General features: G+C 49.7%; 1 protein-coding gene across 1 annotated transcript in view; it reads left to right on the top strand.

The window, feature by feature from the left end:
- The window catches only part of LOC137815033 (uncharacterized), a 39,692-nt gene extending 22,820 nt beyond the window's left edge, over nt 1-16,872 (top strand). The window contains exon 2 of the mRNA XM_068618056.1: nt 16,175-16,872. Coding sequence (XP_068474157.1) covers nt 16,175-16,872 — 698 coding nt within the window. The remainder of the gene's footprint in view (nt 1-16,174) is intronic.
- The last annotated feature ends 349 nt before the right edge of the window (nt 16,873-17,221 follow it).

Below are 17,221 nucleotides of genomic sequence, written 5' to 3'. Positions count from 1 at the left end.
TGGCGATCGGAGGTGAAGGTTAAGTTTTAAGTCCTCATCGCCACCTAGCGATCGGAGGCACGCGTATACAGCTTTAAACCCTCATCGCCATCTGGCGATCGGGGGTGAAAGTTAATTTTTTAGTCCTTCTCGCCACAAGTATGAAGTTTTCTAAGTTCTCATCGCCTTCCGGCGAGAAGAGATTAAAAAGTCCTCCTCGCCGTGAGCGAGTGTAAGCGAGAAGAGATTAAAAAGTCCTCCTCACCGTGAGCGAATGTAGCCGAGGAAAGATTAAAAAAGTCCTCCTCGCCGTGAGCGAGTGTAGGCGAGAAGAGATTAAAAAGTCCTCCTTGCCGTGAGCGAGTGTAGGCGAAAAGAGATTAAAAGGTCCTCCCACCGTAAACGAGTGTAGACGAGGAAAGATTAAAAATTCCTCCTCGCCTCGAGCGAGTGTAGGTGAGAAGAGATTAAAAAGACCTTACTCGTCGTGAGCGTGTGTAGGCGGAAGAGATTAAAGAGTCCTCCTCGCCTCGAGCGAGTGTAGGCGAGAAGAGATTTCAAAGACCTTCCTCGCCTCGAGCGAGTATAGGCGAGAAGAGATCAAAAAGACCTTCCTCGCCTCGAGCGAGTGTAGGCGAGAAGAGATTAAAACGACCTTCCTCGCCTCGAGCGACTGTAGGCGAGAAGAGATTTCAAAGACCTTCCTCGCCTCGAGCGAGTGTAGGCGAAAAGAGATTTAAAAGACCTTCCTCGCCTCGAGCGAGTATAGGCGAGAAGAGATTTAAAAGACCTTCCTCACCTCAAGGGAAAAAGATTAAAGTCCTCCTCGCCTTGAGCGAGTGTAGGCGAGAAGAGATTAAAAAGTCCTCCTCACCGTGAGCGAGCGTAGGCGAGAAAAAGATTAAAAAGTCCTCCTCGCCGTGAGCGAGTGTAGGAAAGAAGAGATTAAAGGGTCCTCCTCGTCGTAAGCGAGTGTAGGCGAGGAAAGATTAAAAAGTCCTCCTCACCTCGAGCGAGTGTAGGCGAGAAGAGATTAAAAAGACCTTACTCGCCGTGAGCGTGTGTAGGCGGAAGAGATTAAAGAGTCCTCCTCGCCTCGAGCGACTGTAGGCGAGAAGAGATTTAAAAGACCTTCCTCGCTTCGAGCGAGTGTAGGCGAGAAGAGATTAAAAAGACCTTCCTCGCCTCGAGCGAGTGTAGGCGAGAAGAGATTAAAAAGACCTTCCTCGCCTCAAGAAAATGTAGGCGAGAAGAAATTTAAAAGACCTTCCTCGCCTCGAGCGAGTGTAGGCGAGAAGAGATTTAAAAGACCTTCCTCGCCTCGAGGGAGTGTAGGCGAGAAGAGATTAAAAAGACCTTCCTCGCCTCGAGCGAAAAAGATTAAAGTCCTCCTCGCCTTGAGCGAGTACAGGCAAGAACAGATTACAAGACCTCTTTGCATAAGCAAATTGAGGGAAGTTTAAAAGTCCTCGGTGCATCTAGGGGAGGAGGAGATGTAACCCCTGGGCAAGTTGAGGAATCAGGAAAGGTCCTTCTCACCCTCGAGTTTGTTCAGAGCAAGATGACAGGTATGTCCAGTATGAGTTAAGATTCGGGCGCCTAGTCCTTGAGCAGGGGTTAAGGGATTCTTTCGGGACGCCCCCTCCTCAAGTATGAACAGCTAGCCCCAGTACCAGATATCAGTGAAAGTTGAAAATCCGGGCGCCTAGTCCTTGAGCAGGGGTTAAGGGATTCCTTCGGGACTCCCCCTCCTCAAGTATGAACAGCTAGCCCCGGTACCAGATATCAGTACAAGTTAAAATCCGGGAGACTAGTCCTTGAGAAGGGCTTAAAAGATTCCTTCGGGACGCCCCCTCCTCAAGTATGAATAGCTAGCCCCAGTACCAGATATCAGTGAAAGTTGAAAATTCGGGCGCCTAGTCCTTAAGCAGGGGTTCAGGGATTCCTTCGGGACGCCCCCTCCTCAAGTATGAACAGTTAGCCCCGGTACCAGATATCAGTGAAAGTTGAAAATCCGGGAGCCTAGTCATCTCCTCGCCGTGAGAGAGTGTAGGCGAAAAGAGATTAAAAAGTCCTCCTCACCTCAAGCGAGTATAGGCGAGAAGGGATTAAAAAGCCCTTACTCGTCGTGAGCGTGTGTAGGCGAGAAGTGATTAAAAAGACCTTACTCGCCGTGAGCGTGTGTAAGCGAGAAGAGATTAAAGAGTCCTCCTCGCCTCGAGCGAGTGTAGCTGAGAAGAGATTTAAAAGTCCTTCCTCGCCTCGAGCGAGTGTAAGCGAGAAGAGATTAAAAAGACCTTCCTCGCCTCGAGCTAGTGTAGGCGAGAAGAGATTTAAAGGACCTTCCTCGCCTCGAGCGAGTGTAGGCGAAAAGAGATTTAAAGGACCTTCCTCACCTCGAAATAGATTTAAAAGACCTTTCTCGCCTCGAGCGACTGTAGGCGAGAAGAGATTAAAAAGACCTTCCTCGCCTCGAGCGAGTGTATGCGAGAAGAGATTAAAACGACTTTCCTCGCCCCGAGCGAGTGTAGGCGAGAAGAGATTTAAAAGACCTTCCTCGCCTCGAGCGAGTGTAGGAGAGAAGATATTAAAAAGACCTTCCTCGCCTCGAGCGAGTGTAGGCGATAAGAGATTAAAAAGACCTTCCTCGCCTCGAGCGAGTGTAGCTGAGAAGAGATTCAAAAGACCCTCCTCTCCTCGAGCGAGTGTAGGCGAGAAGAGATTTAAAAGACCTTCCTCGCCTCGAGCAAGTGTAGGCGAGAAGCGACTAACAAGACCTTCCTCGCCTCGAGCGAGTGTAGGCGAGAAGAGATTAAAAAGACTTTCCTCGCCTAGAGCGTGTGTAGGCGAGAAGAGATTTAAAGGACCTTCCTCGCCTCGAAATAGATTTAAAAGACCTTTCTCGCCTCGAGCGAGTGTATGCGAGAAGAGATTAAAAATACTTTCCTCGCCCCGAGCGAGTGTAGGCGAGAAGAGATTTAAAAGACCTTCCTCGCCTCCAGCGAGTGTAGGCGAGAAGAGATTTTAAAGACCTTCATCGCCTCGAGCGAGTGTAGGGGAGAAGAGATTAAAAAGACCTTCCTCGCCTCAATCGAAAAAGATTAAAGTCCTCCTCGCCTTGAGCGTGTACAGGCAAGAACAGATTACAAGACCTCTTTACGTAAGAAAATTGAGGCAAGTTTGAAAGTCCTCAATGCATCCAGGGGAGGAGGAGATGTAACCCCTGGGCAAGTTGACGCATCAGGAAAGGTGCTTCTCACCCTCGAGTGAGTTCAGAGCAAGATGACAGGTATGTCCAGTATGAGTTAAAATCTGGGCACCTAGTCCTCTCCTCTCCATGAGCGAGTGTAGGCGAGAAGAGATTAAAAAGTCCTCCTCGCCGTGAGTGAGTGTAGGAAAAAAGAGATTAAAGGGTCCTCCTCGCCGTAACCGAGTGTAGGCGAGGAAAGATTAAAAAGTCCTCCTCTCCTCAAGCGAGTATAGGCGAGAAGAGATTAAAAAGACCTTACTCGCCGTGAGCGTGTGTAGGCGAGAAGAGATTAAAAAGACCTTCCTCGCTGCGAGCGTGTGTAGGCGAGAAGAGATTTAAAGGACCTTCCTCGCCTCGAGCCAGTGTAGGCGAAAAGAGATTTATAAGACCTTCCTCGCCTCGAGCGAGTGTAGGAGACAAGAGATTAAAAAGACCTTCCTCGCCTCGAGCGAGTGTAGGCGAGAAGAGATTAAAAAGACCTTCCTTGCCTCGAGCGAATGTAGCCGAGAAGAGATTCAAAAGACCCTCCTCGCCTCGAGCGAGTGTAGGCGAGAAGAGATTTGAAAGACCTTCCTCGCCTCGAGCGAGTGTAGGCGAGAAGCGATTAAAAAGACCTTCCTCGCCTAGAGCGAGTGTAGGCGAGAAGAGATTTAAAGGACCTTCCTCGCCTCGAAATAGATTTAAAAGACCTTTCTCGCCTCGAGCGAGTGTAGGCGAGAAGAGATTAACAAGACCTTCCTCGCCTCGAGCGAGTGTATGCGAGAAGAGATTAAAAAGACTTTCCTCGCCCCGAGCGAGTGTAGGCGAGAAGAGATTTAAAAGACCTTTCTCGCCTCCAGCAAGTGTAGGCGAGAAGAGATTTTAAAGACTTTCATCGCCTCGAGCGAGTGTAGGCGAGAAGAGATTAAAAAGACCTTCCTCGCCTCGAATAAAAAAGATTAAAGTCCTCCTCGCCTTGAGCGAGTACAGGCAAGAACAGATTACAAGACCTCTTTACGTAAGCAAATTGAGGCAAGTTTGAAAGTCCTCAATGCATCCAAGGGAGGAGGAGATGAAACCCCTGGGCAAGTTGAGGCATCAGGAAAGGTCCTTCTCACCCTCGAGTGAGTTCAGAGCAAGATGACATGTATGTCCAGTATGAGTTAAAATCCGGGCGCCTAGTCCTTGAGCACGGGTTAAGGGATTCCTTCGGGACGCCCCCTCCTCAAGTATGAACAACTAGCCCCGGTACCAGATATTAGTGAAAATTGAAAATTCGGGCGCCTAGTCCTTGAACAGGGATTAAGGGATTCCTTCAGGACGCCCCCCTCCTCAAGTATGAACAGCTAGCGCCGGTACCAGATCTCAATACAATTTAAAATCCGGGAGCCTAGTCCTTGAGCAGGGGTTACGGGATTCCTTCGGAACGCCCCCTCCTCAAGTATGAATAGCTAGCCCCAGTACCAGATATCAGTCAAAGTTGAAAATCTGGGCACCTAGTCCTCTCCTCGCCGTGAGCGAGTGTAGGCGAGAAGAGATTAAAAAGTCCTCCTCGCCGTGAGCGAGTGTAGGCAAGAAGAGATTAAAGGGTCCTCCTCGCCGTAAACGAGTGTAGGCGAGGAAAGATTAAAAAGTCCTCCTCGCCTCATGCGAGTATAGGCAAGAAGAGATTAAAAAGACCTTACTCGCCGTGAGCGTGTGTAGGCGAGAAGAGATTAAAAAGACCTTCCTCGCTGGGAGCGTTTGTAGGCGAGAAGAGATTTAAAGGACCTTCCTCGCCTCGAACGAGTGTAGGCGAAAAGAGATTTAAAAGACCTTCCTCGCCTCAACTGAGTCTAGGCGAGAAGAGATTAAAAAGACCTTCCTCACCTCGAGCGAGTGTAGGCGAGAAGAGATTAAAAAGACCTTCCTTGCCTCGAGAGAATGTAGCCGAGAAGAGATTCAAAAGACCCTCCTCGCCTCGAGCGAGTGTAGGCGAGAAGAGATTTAAAAGACCTTCCTCGCCTCGAGCGAGTGTAGGCGAGAAGCGATTAAAAAGACCTTCCTCGCCTCGAGTGAGTGTAGGCGAGAAGGGATTAAAAAGAATTTCCTCCCCTAGAGGGACTATAGGCGAGAAGAGATTTAAAGGACCTTCCTCGCCTCGAAATAGATTTAAAAGACCTTTCTCGCCTCGAGAGAGTGTAGGCGAGAAAAGATTAACAAGACCTACCTCGTCTCAAGCGAGTGTATGCGAGAAGAGATTAAAAAGACTTTCCTCCCACCGAGCGAGTGTAGGCGAGAAGAGATTTAAAAGACCTTCCTCGCCTCCAGCGAGTGTAGGCGAGTAGAGATTTTAAAGACTTTCATCGCCTCGAGCGAGTGTAGGCGAGAAGAGATTAAAAAGACCTTCCTCTCCTCGAGAAAAAAAGATTAAAGTCCTCCTCGCCTTGAGCGAGTACAGGCAAGAACAGATTACAAGACCTCTTTACGTAAGCAAATTGAGGCAAGTTGAAAGTCCTCAATGCATCCAAGGGAGGAGGAGATGTAACCCCTGGGCAAGTTGAGGCATCAGGAATGGTGCTTCTCACCCTCGAGTGAGTTCAGAGCAAGATGACAGGTATGTCCAGTATAAGTTAAAATCCGGGCACCTAGTCCTTGAGCAGGGATTAAGGGATTCCTTCGGGACGCCCCCTCCTCAAGTATGAACAACTAGCCCCGGTACCAGATATCAGTGAAAGTTGAAAATCCGGGCGCCTAGTCCTTGAGCAGGGGTTAAGGGATTCCTTCGGGACGCTCCCTCCTCAGGTATGAACAGCAAGCCCCGGTACCAGATATCAATACAAGTTAAAATCCGGGAGCCTAGTCCTTGAGCAGGGTTTACGGGATTCCTTCAGAACGCCCCATCCTCAAGTATGAATAGCTAGCCCCAGTACCAGATATCCGTGAAAGTTGAAAATCTGAGCGCCTAGTCCTTGAGCAGGGTTTTAGGGATTCCTTCAGGACGCCACCTCCTCAAGTATGAACAGCTAGCCCCGGTACCAGATATCAGTGAAAGTTGAAAATCCGGGCGCCTAGTCCTCTCCTCCCCGTGAGAGAGTGTAGGGGAAAAGATTTTAAAAAGTCCTCCTCGCCGTGAGCGAGTGTACGCAAGAAGAGATTAAAGGGTCCTCCTCGCCGTAAGCGAATGTAGGCGAGGAAAGATTAAAAAGTCCTCCTCGCCTCAAGCGAGTATAGGCGACAATAGATTAAAAAGACCTTACTCGCCGTGAGCGTGTGTAGGCGAGAAGAGATTAAAAAGACCTTACTCGCCGTGAGCGTGTGTAGGCGAGAAGAGATTAAAGTGTCCTCCTCGCCTCGAGCGAGTGTAGCCGAGAAGAGATTTAAAAGACCTTCCTCGCCTCGAGCGAGTGTAGGCGATAAGAGATTAAAAAGACCTTCGTCGCCTCGAGCGAGTGAAGGCGAGAAGATATTTAAAGGACCTTCCTCGCCTCGAAATATATTTAAAAGACCTTTCTCGTCTCGAGCGAGTGTAGGCGAGAAGATATTATAAAGACCTTCCTCGCCTCGAGCGAGTGTATGCGAGAAGAGATTAAAAATACTTTCCTCCCACCGAGCGCGTGTAGGCGAGAAGAGATTTAAAAGACCTTTCTCGCCTCCAGCGAGTGTAGGCGAGAAGAGATTTAAAAGACCTTCATCAATTCGAGCGAGTGTAGCTGAGAAGAGATTAAAAACTCCTCCTCGCCTCGAGCGAGTGTAGGCGAGAAGAGATTAAGAAGACCTTATTCGCCGTGAGCGTGTGTAGGAGAGAAGAGATTAAAGAGTCCTCCTCGCCTCGACCGAGTGTAGGCGAGAAGAGATTTAAAAGACCTTCCTCGCCTCGAGCGAGTGTAGGCAAAAAGAGATTAAAGAGTCCTCCTCGCCTCGAGCAAGTGTAGGCGAGAAGAGATTAAGAAGACCTTCCTCGCCTCGAGCGAGTGTAGGCGAGAAGATATTTAAAGGACCTTCCTCGCCTCGAAAGAGATTTAAAAGACCTTTCTCGCCTCGAGCGAGTGAAGGCGAGAAGAGATTAAAAAGGCCTTCCTCTCCTCGAGCGAGTGTATGCGAGAAGAGATTAAAAAGACTTTCCTCGTCTCGAGTGAGTGTAGGCGAGAAGAAATTTAAAAGACCTTCCTCCCCTCCAGCGAGTGTAAGCGAGAAGAGATTAAAAAGACCGTCCTCACCTCGAGCGAAAAAGATTAAAGTCCTCCTCGCCTTGAGCGAGTACAGGCAGGAACAGATTACAAGACCTCTTTGCGCAAGTAAATTGAGGCAAGTTTGAAAGTCCTCAATGCATCCAGGGGAGGAGGAGATGTAACCCCTGGGCAAGTTGAGGCATCAGGAAAGGTGCTTCTCACCCTCGAGTGAGTTCAGAGCAAGATGACAGGTATATCCAGTATGAGTTAAAATCCGGGCGCCTAGTCCTTGAGCAGGGGTTAAGGGATTCCTTCGGGACGCCCCCTCCTCAAGTATGAACAGCTAGCCCCGGTACCAGATATCAATGAAAGTTGAAAATACGGGCGCCTAGTCCTTGAGAAGGGGTTAAGGGATTCCTTCGGGACGCCCCCTGCTCAAGTCTGAACAACTAGCCACGGTACCAAATATCAGTACAAGTTAAAATCCGGGAGCCTAGTCTTTGAGCAGGGGTTAAGGGATTCCTTCGGGAAGCCCCCTCCTCAAGTATGAACAGCTAACCCTGGTACCAGATATCAGTGAAAGTTGAAAATCTGGGCACCTAGTCCTTGAGCAGGGGTTAAGGGATTCCTTCGGGAGTCCCCTCCTCAAGTATGAACGGCTAGTCCTAGTACCAGATATCAGTGAAAGTTGAAAATCCGGGCGCCTAGTCCTCTCCTCGCCGTGAGTGAGTGTAGGCGAAAAGATTTTAAAAAGTCCTCCTCACCGTGAGCGAGTGTACGCAAGAAGAGATTAAAGGGTCCTCCTCGCTGTAAGCGAGTCTAAGCGAGGAAAGATTAAAAAGTCCTCCTCGCCTCAAGCGAGTATAGGCGAGAAGAGATTAAAAATACCTTACTCGCCGTGAGCGTGTGTACGCGAGAAGAGATTAAAAAGACCTTACTCGCCGTGAGCGTGTGTAGGCCAGAAGAGATTAAAGAGTTCTCCTCGCCTCGAGCGAGGGTAGACGAGAAGAGATTTAAAAGACCTTCCTCGCCTCGAGCGAGTGTACGCGAGAAGAGATTAAAAAGACCTTCCTCGCCTCGAGCGAGTGTAGGCGAGTAGAGATTTAAAGGACCTTCCTCGCCTCGAGCGAGTGTAGCCGAAAAGAGATTTACAATCCCTTCCTCGCCTCGAGCGAGTGTAGGCGAAAGGAGATTAAAAAGATCTTCCTTGCCTCGAGCGAGTGTAGGCGAGAAGAGATTAAAAAGACCTTCCTCGCCTCGAGCGAGTGTAGCCGAGAAGTGATTTAAAAGACACTCATCGCCTGGAGCGAGTGTAGGCGAGAAGAGATTTAAAAGGCCTTCCTCGCCTCGAGCGAGTGTAGCCGAGAAGCGATTAAAAAGACCTTCCTCGCCTCGAGCGAGTGTAGGCGAGAAGAGATTAAAATGACCTTCCTCGCCTCGAGCGAGTGTAGGCGAGAAGAGATTTAAAGGACCTTCCTCGCCTCGAAATAGATTTAAAAGACCTTTCTCGCCTCGAGCGAGTGTAGGCGAGAAGAGATTAACAAGACCTTCCTCGCCTCGAGCGAGTGTATGCGAGAAGAGATTAAAAATACTTTCCTCGCCCCGAGCGGGTGTAGGCGAGAAGAGATTTAAAAGACCTTCCTCCCCTCCAACGAGTGTAGGCGAGAAGAGATTTAAAAGACCTTCATCGCCTCGAGCAAGTGTAGGCGAGAAGAGATTGAAAAGACCTTCCTCGCCTCGAGCGAAAAGATTAAAGTCCTCCTCGCCTTGAGCGAGTACAAGCAAGAACAGATTACAAGACCTCTTTGCGTAAGCAAATTGAGGCAAGTTTGAAAGTCCTCAATGCATCCAGGGGAGGAGGAGATGTAACCCCTGGGCAAGTTGAGGCATCAGGAAAGGTCCTTCTCACCCTTGAGTGAGTTCAGAGCAAGATAACAGGTATGTTCAGTATGAGTTAAAATCCGGGCGCCTAGTCCTTGAGCAGGGGTTAAGGGATTCCTTCGCCCCCTCGTCAAGTATGAACAACTAGCCCCGGTACCAGATATCAGTGAAAGTTGAAAATCCGGGCGCCTAGTCCTTGAGCAAGGGTTAAGGGATTCCTTCGGGACGCCCCCTCCTCAAGTATGAACAGCTAGTCGCCGGTACCAGATATCAGTGAGAGTTGAAAATCCGGGTGCTTAGTCCTTGAGCAGGGGTTAAGGGATTCCTTCGGGATGCCCCCTCCTCAAGTATGAACAGCTAGCCCCGGTACCAGATATCAGTACAAGTTAAAAACCCGAGCGCTTAGTCCTTGAGCAGGGGTTAAGGGATTCCTTCGGGATGCCCCCTCCTCAAGTATGAATAGTTGGCCCCAGAGCAGGTCCCTCCTTGAGTGTGGGCACCCAGCACAGGTGAGATAAGCCCTCGTCGCCCTTGAGCGACGTTGAGGTACCAGAGACGAACAGATAAGTCCTCCTCGCCTTTGAGCGATGTTGAGGCCATAGTAGAGACCAAATCCTTCTTTTCCTTTAGGCAATGACGCGGTAAGCAGCGCTTTCATGGGGAAAATTGCATGCAGAGACGAAGGCCAAGTAAGTTTCTTGGTGGAGAGGCCAAAAGAAGGGTACGCATAACGACTTAAACGGGAAAAGTAAGAGAAGAGATCACGTGCTACCTAAAGAGTTAAAGTCGAACACAATGACAAGGAGTACCGAGGGTAACGCCACGATATAGCAAAGAAAGCAGAAGCAGACGCAAGTATACAAAGATAAAGCAAATAAACATTTAGGTAAGGATCAAGAGTTATAGTTACAAATAAAGTCCATGACAGATGTAAATTAAGCAAAGGGCAATCACATCATATACACATCAAAATGCCATGTGGACGATAGGGCGAGGCCTTAGTCTTTTTGCTGAAACAAGTTATCAGCTCAAGACTGGGGGGCTTGTGTACCAATCAGGTCATCGGGTGTGATGACGTGGACAAGAGAAAGGTGGGTGGTCAAGAAGTCAACATAGTCGTCGTTTATGGAAGTAGCGTTTTGCGGTGTACATAGTCGCCATTTATGGAAGTGGTGTTCTGCGGCATACATAATCGGTTGTCGCCCTTTATGTGTCACCGACGTGTTAGATAATGGAAGATCAGGTGGTCTGACATCGCCCAAGAGAGGCATCGCCCAAGAGAGACATCGCCCAAGAGAGACATCGCCCAAGAGAGACATCGCCCAAGAGAGGCATTGCCCAAGAGAGACATCGCCCAAGAGAGACATCGCCCAAGAGAGACATCACCCGAGAGAGGCATCGCCAAGCGGAGATATCAATGGTGTTACCCCCCGATGCCCATGGGTAGGAAAGACCGTGGAGGAGGCGACACCGTGAGGAAGCCTTGGACCTTGATAGCTCAGAACAGTAACAAAGAAAGGTGGCTTTAAGGCCATAAGTTCTAGTACCAGTAGGGGGTAAACCTGACTCGTGAAGTATCCACACCACTGCTGGGAGACCCTGGGACAGATACGACCCATGAGAGGGCCATGACCAGGGGAGAACCACGTGCGTGGTACGAGAGAAGGTAGATACACCCCCAGGGCAAGTGACTAGTGATTGGGACGCATGAGTTGGCACCCCGAAAGTCAACCCACTCGCCAAAAGCACTTTGAAGGAAGGAGGGCCCACACAATGGATTAACCCTAAGTTGGGTTACGGCGCTGTGGGACCCTCTGCGTAGAATAACGATCAAGTTAGAAGGGTACGTGACGATGTGTACGTGCTCATTAAAGGTTTCAGTGAAAGTTTGCCAAGGTATGCGTTAATTCAGTTAAGATTTGAACGTTCCAAGGAATATTTTTATACGCTTTCAATGCGCTTTAACGCAATTTAAACATGAGAGATGTATAAAAAGGGACCTTGGGGCATTTGAAGAAGGAGAGTTTTAACCTAATTCTGATAGTTACACAGAGCACAAACCCTAGTTGTTTTCGTTGCGCACCCACAGTGTGCACAAGGCAATTAGGGCAACACTGTTTCAGTGGTTCAGTACAGTTATTTCTGACCACCTTCAGAGCATCCATTTACGGTGTTCCGATACGGAGGTGCGTCAGCTTTGATGTTTCTCGCTAGCTGACTTGATCGTCGGAGTGCAAACGGCCGTGAGGGTGCCCCTTTGTTCACTTCTTTTCAGGTACTCACAGACGGATGCAAAACGAAGGTGCCCTAGCTCGCGAGCACAAGCCGCGCACAAAGACGATCCCGGTCAACCGGCGGGAACAGCAAGATAGAGATGATTCTTTGACATTCTATGGAATCAAATTGAGTTGGAGATACCCCCATGGGTAGGAAAGACCATGGAGGGGGAGGCGACACTGCAAGGAGGTTTCGGGCCTCGACAGCTCAGAACAGTAACAAAGAGAAGAGAAAGGTGGCTTCAAGGCCATAGTTCTAGTACTAGTGGGGAGTACCCTGACTCGTGAAGTACCCACGCCACCTTAGAGAGACCCCTGGGGTAGATACGACCCATGAGAGGGACAAACCCAGGGGCGAGCCAGGTGCGTGGTGCGAGAGTAAAGAAGATACACCCCCAAAGCGAATGACTAGAGGCTGGGGCGCATGAGTTGGCACCCAGAAAGAAACCCCCTGCGCCAGATACACTTCGAGGAAAGAGGACTCACACAATGGAATAACCCTAAGTTCGGTTACGGTGCTGTGAGGCCCTCTACGTAGAGTAGTGATCAAGTCAGAAGGACACGTGGCAATAAGCACTGAAACATCAAGGCTTTCCTGAAAGTTCGCTAAGGTACGCGTTAATTTAGATTACGTTTTGAATGTTTCAAGGGATATTTCTATACGCCTTCAATGCGCTTTAACACGCTTTAATGCGGGAGGTATTTAAAAAGGGCCTTAAGACGTTTGAAAGGGGATCCGAGTTTTGACCTAACTCTCACAGTTTACATAGAGCCACAAACCCTAGTTGTTTTACGGCGCACCCACTGTGCGCGCAGACAATTAGGGCACACAGTATTAGCTACCTAGTATTTTCGACCACCTTCAGAGCATCCCTTCACGGTGTTCCGATACGGAGGTGTGTCACCTTTGATGTTTCTCGCTAGCTGACTTGATCGTCGGAGTGCAAACGGCCGCGAGGGCGCCCCTTCGTCCACTTCTTTTCAGGTACTCACAGACGGAGCAGAACGAGGGTGCCCTAGCTCGCGAGGACAAGCCACGCGCAAAGACGGTCCCAGTCAACTGGCGGGAACAGGTTAATTTGATTAAACTTGCTATGATTACTGATCCTGCCTGTTGACCAAGACGCAAGAGCCTTGCCTCGTCAAATCTGGATCGACTTTGCGCTGTGTTAGCTTCCGTCCTTCGCGTTGATCCACCTCAAGAACCTGCAAAAGACAGAACGGCGTCGCTGCGGCCGATCACGCTCCGACGCCCAAGTCAGCGACTGAACCACCAAAATACTAAGAGAAAACTAAGAACTTCAGGAACTGTGCAAAATTCTCTCTCAGCGTACTCAAGTTCTCGCAAGCGTAAAAGAAGTATTCTAAAACGCGCGTACCTCAGAAGTTCGTTGGAATCTCTTATATACCTGTGCACTTTCTCTCTCCTGACAGTTACACATCTGGACACGTGGCTCGTATCCAGCTGTACACGTGTCACCATCCGGAGCATCCTTGACTTGGGCGCCACTTCTTACTCTTCAAGCTTTTCGGCTAAGTTACTTATGCAAGAAACAACTCAGCGCATAACTGCCTTGGAGCGTGATCTCTTCTGCGTGGCGAGTACGGGTGCCTTCGTACACACCTTCCCTGTGGTCTCACTGGCCGCCTTCATGATCTACTTCACTTGCTTCATCGTGCATGCTCGGGTAAGCTGTTCCTCGACCTCAACCTCTGCCTAGCTAGGGAATGACTATCTGACGACTTTATCCTCTGCTTCGAAAGCCTGGAACAAGCTTCCCTGATCCTTCGGCGATGTCCTTCTTTCGGCGATCTCTAATCACTTAGTCGTCTGGATTCGCATCCGGCAACTTCATCTCAAGCCTGGTGACCGCCGGTTTAGGTATGCTAGAGATCGGAGCACGCCAACTTAATAACTGGCGACTACACGAGCCCCCGACTTCCTTCCCTTCTGCCAGCCAGGTGCCCCGTTCAACACGCCTATATAATAGCTTGGTGCCACGTCATCACTTCCGACCACCTGGGCGGTACACAAGCCCCCCAGTCTTAAGCGAAGACTTGTCCAGCGAAAAGACTAAGAGGTCACGTCACTGCCGATCTGCGTGGCGCTGGCACGGAATTCCAAACGCTCGTACCTTCTGCTTCTCTGACGCTCCACCAAACACCTTTTTCCAATCGCTCGACACGTGGCTTCATCAACGGTCATCTTTAGTTGTCGTTTGCGCTTCCAAAAACGTTTGAAAAACCCTTAAACCCTTCATTTTTACTGTTTCATCATCTTTCTGCCTTCTCAAAACGCTCTGAGTTTTCTCTGCAAACCCACGACGCTCTTCGACTCTCTCAATCCCCAACTCCCTTCAACGCTTATCTGATCATCGAAAGGTACCTCTTTTACTTCCTCTATTGATATTTGCTGCATTTTAACCGATTCGCATCATCCATTATCTGCCTGGTGCATACGCTGTGGGTTTTTTTTCCTCTTCTTCTCCCTTTTCGTAATTTAGGGCTTCGTCTTCCATTACTTTCATCACAACGAACTCTCGTTCGTTCGTTTTTCATCCTTCGTCCACAATCGAGTCGATCTCTTCAACCTTCGTTCATCTTTCTTTTTCTTTTTCCTTTGTAGTTCCCGCGATGGCTCGTACAAAGACCACCGCGAATCCTCCTCCTTCATCACGAAACCCTTTGTACCGACCAGGTCATCGGGTGTGATGACGTGGACAAGAGAAAGGTAGGTAGTCAAGAAGTCAACGTAGTCGTCGTATGTAAAAGCGGCGTTCTGCAGCATAAATAAGATCGCCCATCGCCTAAGTAAGACATCGCCTGAAGAGTCAACCTGCATGACGTAAGCATATCACACGAGGGGATAACCCTAAGTTGGGTGGCGGCACTGTGGGTCCCTATGCACAGAATAAATGATCAAGTCAAAAGGGCACGTGGTAATGCCCACGTGCTCACTAAAGGTATCCAGGGAAGGCTGCATGCATGACACGTGTTTAATTAGGGCACTCAAACAGTATGATGGCACGATAAATACAGCGCTCAAGTTTAAAGCCCAAGGGGCCATAAGGTTAAGAGCCTTGCACTCCAGATAAGGGAAGTCCATGGGCCAGACACGCTAAGATCCTAAAGATAGCGGCGCAAGGACCTCCTCCAAGGAACCCTAGATAATAGCAGGCAACGCAGAGGTAAACCCTAGTTTTCACCTATATATAGGGCACAAACAAGCCCTATAGAGGTACGTTTTTCACAGTAACACGAGTTTTAACCTAGTTCCCAGATAGACATACAGAGCACAAACCCTAATTGTTCTTGACGGCGCATCTGCTGAGAGCACAAGACAATTAGGGCAACACAGTTTTAGCCATACAGTTTTTAGTCATTGAGATTATTATACAGTTTCTAGTTACTTTGGTGTTTCTCGCTAGCTGACTTGATCGTCGGAGTGCAAACGGTCGCGAGGGCGCCCCTTTGTTCTTCTTTTTCAGGTACTGACAGACGAAGCAAAACGAAGGTGCCCTAGCTCATTAGAACAAGCCACGCATAAAGACGACCCAGGTCAACCGGCCAGAACACCCTTCATCCTAAGCGCATAACCTACCGCGAGCATCTGGTGCTCCCTCTTCCCAGGCTGAGAGGCCTGCAACCTCTCGTCCCAACCATGCTCAGGCAACTCCACCAGTCGCCGGAGGAGCCTCCATTCCCACTCCAGACTACAAGAAACTCTACCCATGGGCCACCTCAACTTTGCTGAAGGAGACTTCTTCAGTAAACTCTGCGCTAGCGGTGCTACGGTTGAAGAAAGGGGACGAACCCAACCTCTCGTTCCACAAGGAGCACGACGAAAAACTGATGGTGCTGCCTTGCCCTCCTGACGTGCCAATCTCCGCAGATGACAAGGGGAACAACGGCGAGTTGTTCTGCTTCATTTACACTACTCTTTTCAAGAAGGTGAAACTCAGGCTTCCCTTCACCCGTTTTGAACGGGAACTATTAACCGAGCTCAACATCGCCGCTGCCCAGCTCCATCCCAACAGCTGGTCATTCGTGCGGGCATTCCAAATTATGTGCGCGCATTTGGGACTACCGGCCTCGGTAGACGTTTTCCTTTTCTTGTTCGAGGCTAAGAACCCTGGAGACCGCCCCTGGGTGAGCTTCAATGGAATTGCTGGGAGATCGATCCTCTCTATCTTCCAGCAATCTTACAAAGATTGGAAGGGAAAGTTCGTCCAAGTGCGCCAAAATGATCAAGACCCTTCGCTGCTCGATGGCTTTCACTTGTACTGGGTAAACAAGGGAAATAAGGACTCTAAAGAAAGCTTCAGAAGGCCAAGAAGTCCTGACAACGTGGGCGAGTTGGACAAGGATCTATGCCTCTTCTGGAAAAGCGTGGCAGCCGCTAACATCACCTTTCCCACCTCTGCAATAATCTCCTTCGAGTTCCTCGAGGGCCAACTCGAAGCTCACATAGGTTAGCACTTACCTCGACATTTAGGTTTTCGTCTTGTGCTGCATCTCTGTTATCTATTATTGGGCGTCCTGCTTGTTGCGCACTAGACTTGGTTTTTATTTCCTGCATTTGTTTGTATCATTCGCACCCGTACTCGTATACTTTACTTTTGCCTTCGCGCTTACTTGTATATTTTTGCACTGTGCAGATCTCATGTTGGGCAAAGGCAAATTGGCAGAACTGAAGGCGCTCGCCCGAACCCACAAATTGGCGTCGGGTTCTCAAACCGTGTCAAACTCGGTGGTGGAGATCGCCGCTGCCCAGGGCAGATCGCCCCCTCAAGGCCCAGCTCCTCCAGAGGCACTGCCCGCCCCTCAACGAAAGAAGCTCGTCTTAAAGAAACCAAAGAGGAAAACTCCTCAAGTGGTTCAAGAAGACGAGGATGAGGATGATGAGGCGTCTGAGGACGGCCTCATTACCAAAAGGAGAAGGGTGGCACCTTCTTCACCACCTGCTCTCCCAACACCAACACCGCTCTCTCCCCCAGCTCCAACACCGCCAGTCCAAGCAGTACCCTTGGCAGCTGCACTTCCTGCGGTTGAAGGCAACGAGCCCAACTTCATGGAGAACCCTCCGAGCGCCTCCACGCCATTCGTATCTGCTGGAGAGGGTCCTCCTTCAACTACCTCAATCGCTGAAGCTGTACCAGGTGGGGATGAAGGTGCTCATAACTCGCCAATACTCATTACCGAGTCCCCCACATCACCACCACGCCAGGAAGCCCAACCTCATCAACCAATTCAAGAGGGTGGTGGTGAGAGTCAGCACCTCCACCAACAGCGGCTGCAAGCCTTCCCCTCGCGGTCAAAGGAATCTGGGGGCCCTTCACGGCTAAGCTCAAAATGATGATATCTCCACACTCAAAGAGGAGAATCGCCTGATAAGAATCGAAGCGGAGAAGCTGTCTTGTAACCTGATGATGGCGGAGATCGACCACTCAAGGGTGGAGGATGCCATGAGTGCCGAGTTGCGGGTCGCACGCAAGGAGACCTCCGATCTACGCCAGGAACTGCACCTCCTAGCTCAAGAGAAGATCGAGCTGGAGAGTAAGCTGGTTCCCTACCGGCTCAAGGTTGCTGACTTGGAGGCATCAATAAAAGCGGATGCAGCCAAGGTAGAGAACCTTGAAAAAAGGTCGGTTGATCGAGAAGTTCTCCTTGGAAAGGTCGAAAAGGAGAGGGATGACGTCGTGGCT

Source organism: Phaseolus vulgaris, chromosome 10 (genome assembly GCF_000499845.2).
Source record: "Phaseolus vulgaris cultivar G19833 chromosome 10, P. vulgaris v2.0, whole genome shotgun sequence".
NCBI classification, from domain to species: domain Eukaryota; kingdom Viridiplantae; phylum Streptophyta; class Magnoliopsida; order Fabales; family Fabaceae; genus Phaseolus; species Phaseolus vulgaris.
This window is presented reverse-complemented; position numbering and strand designations above follow the sequence as displayed.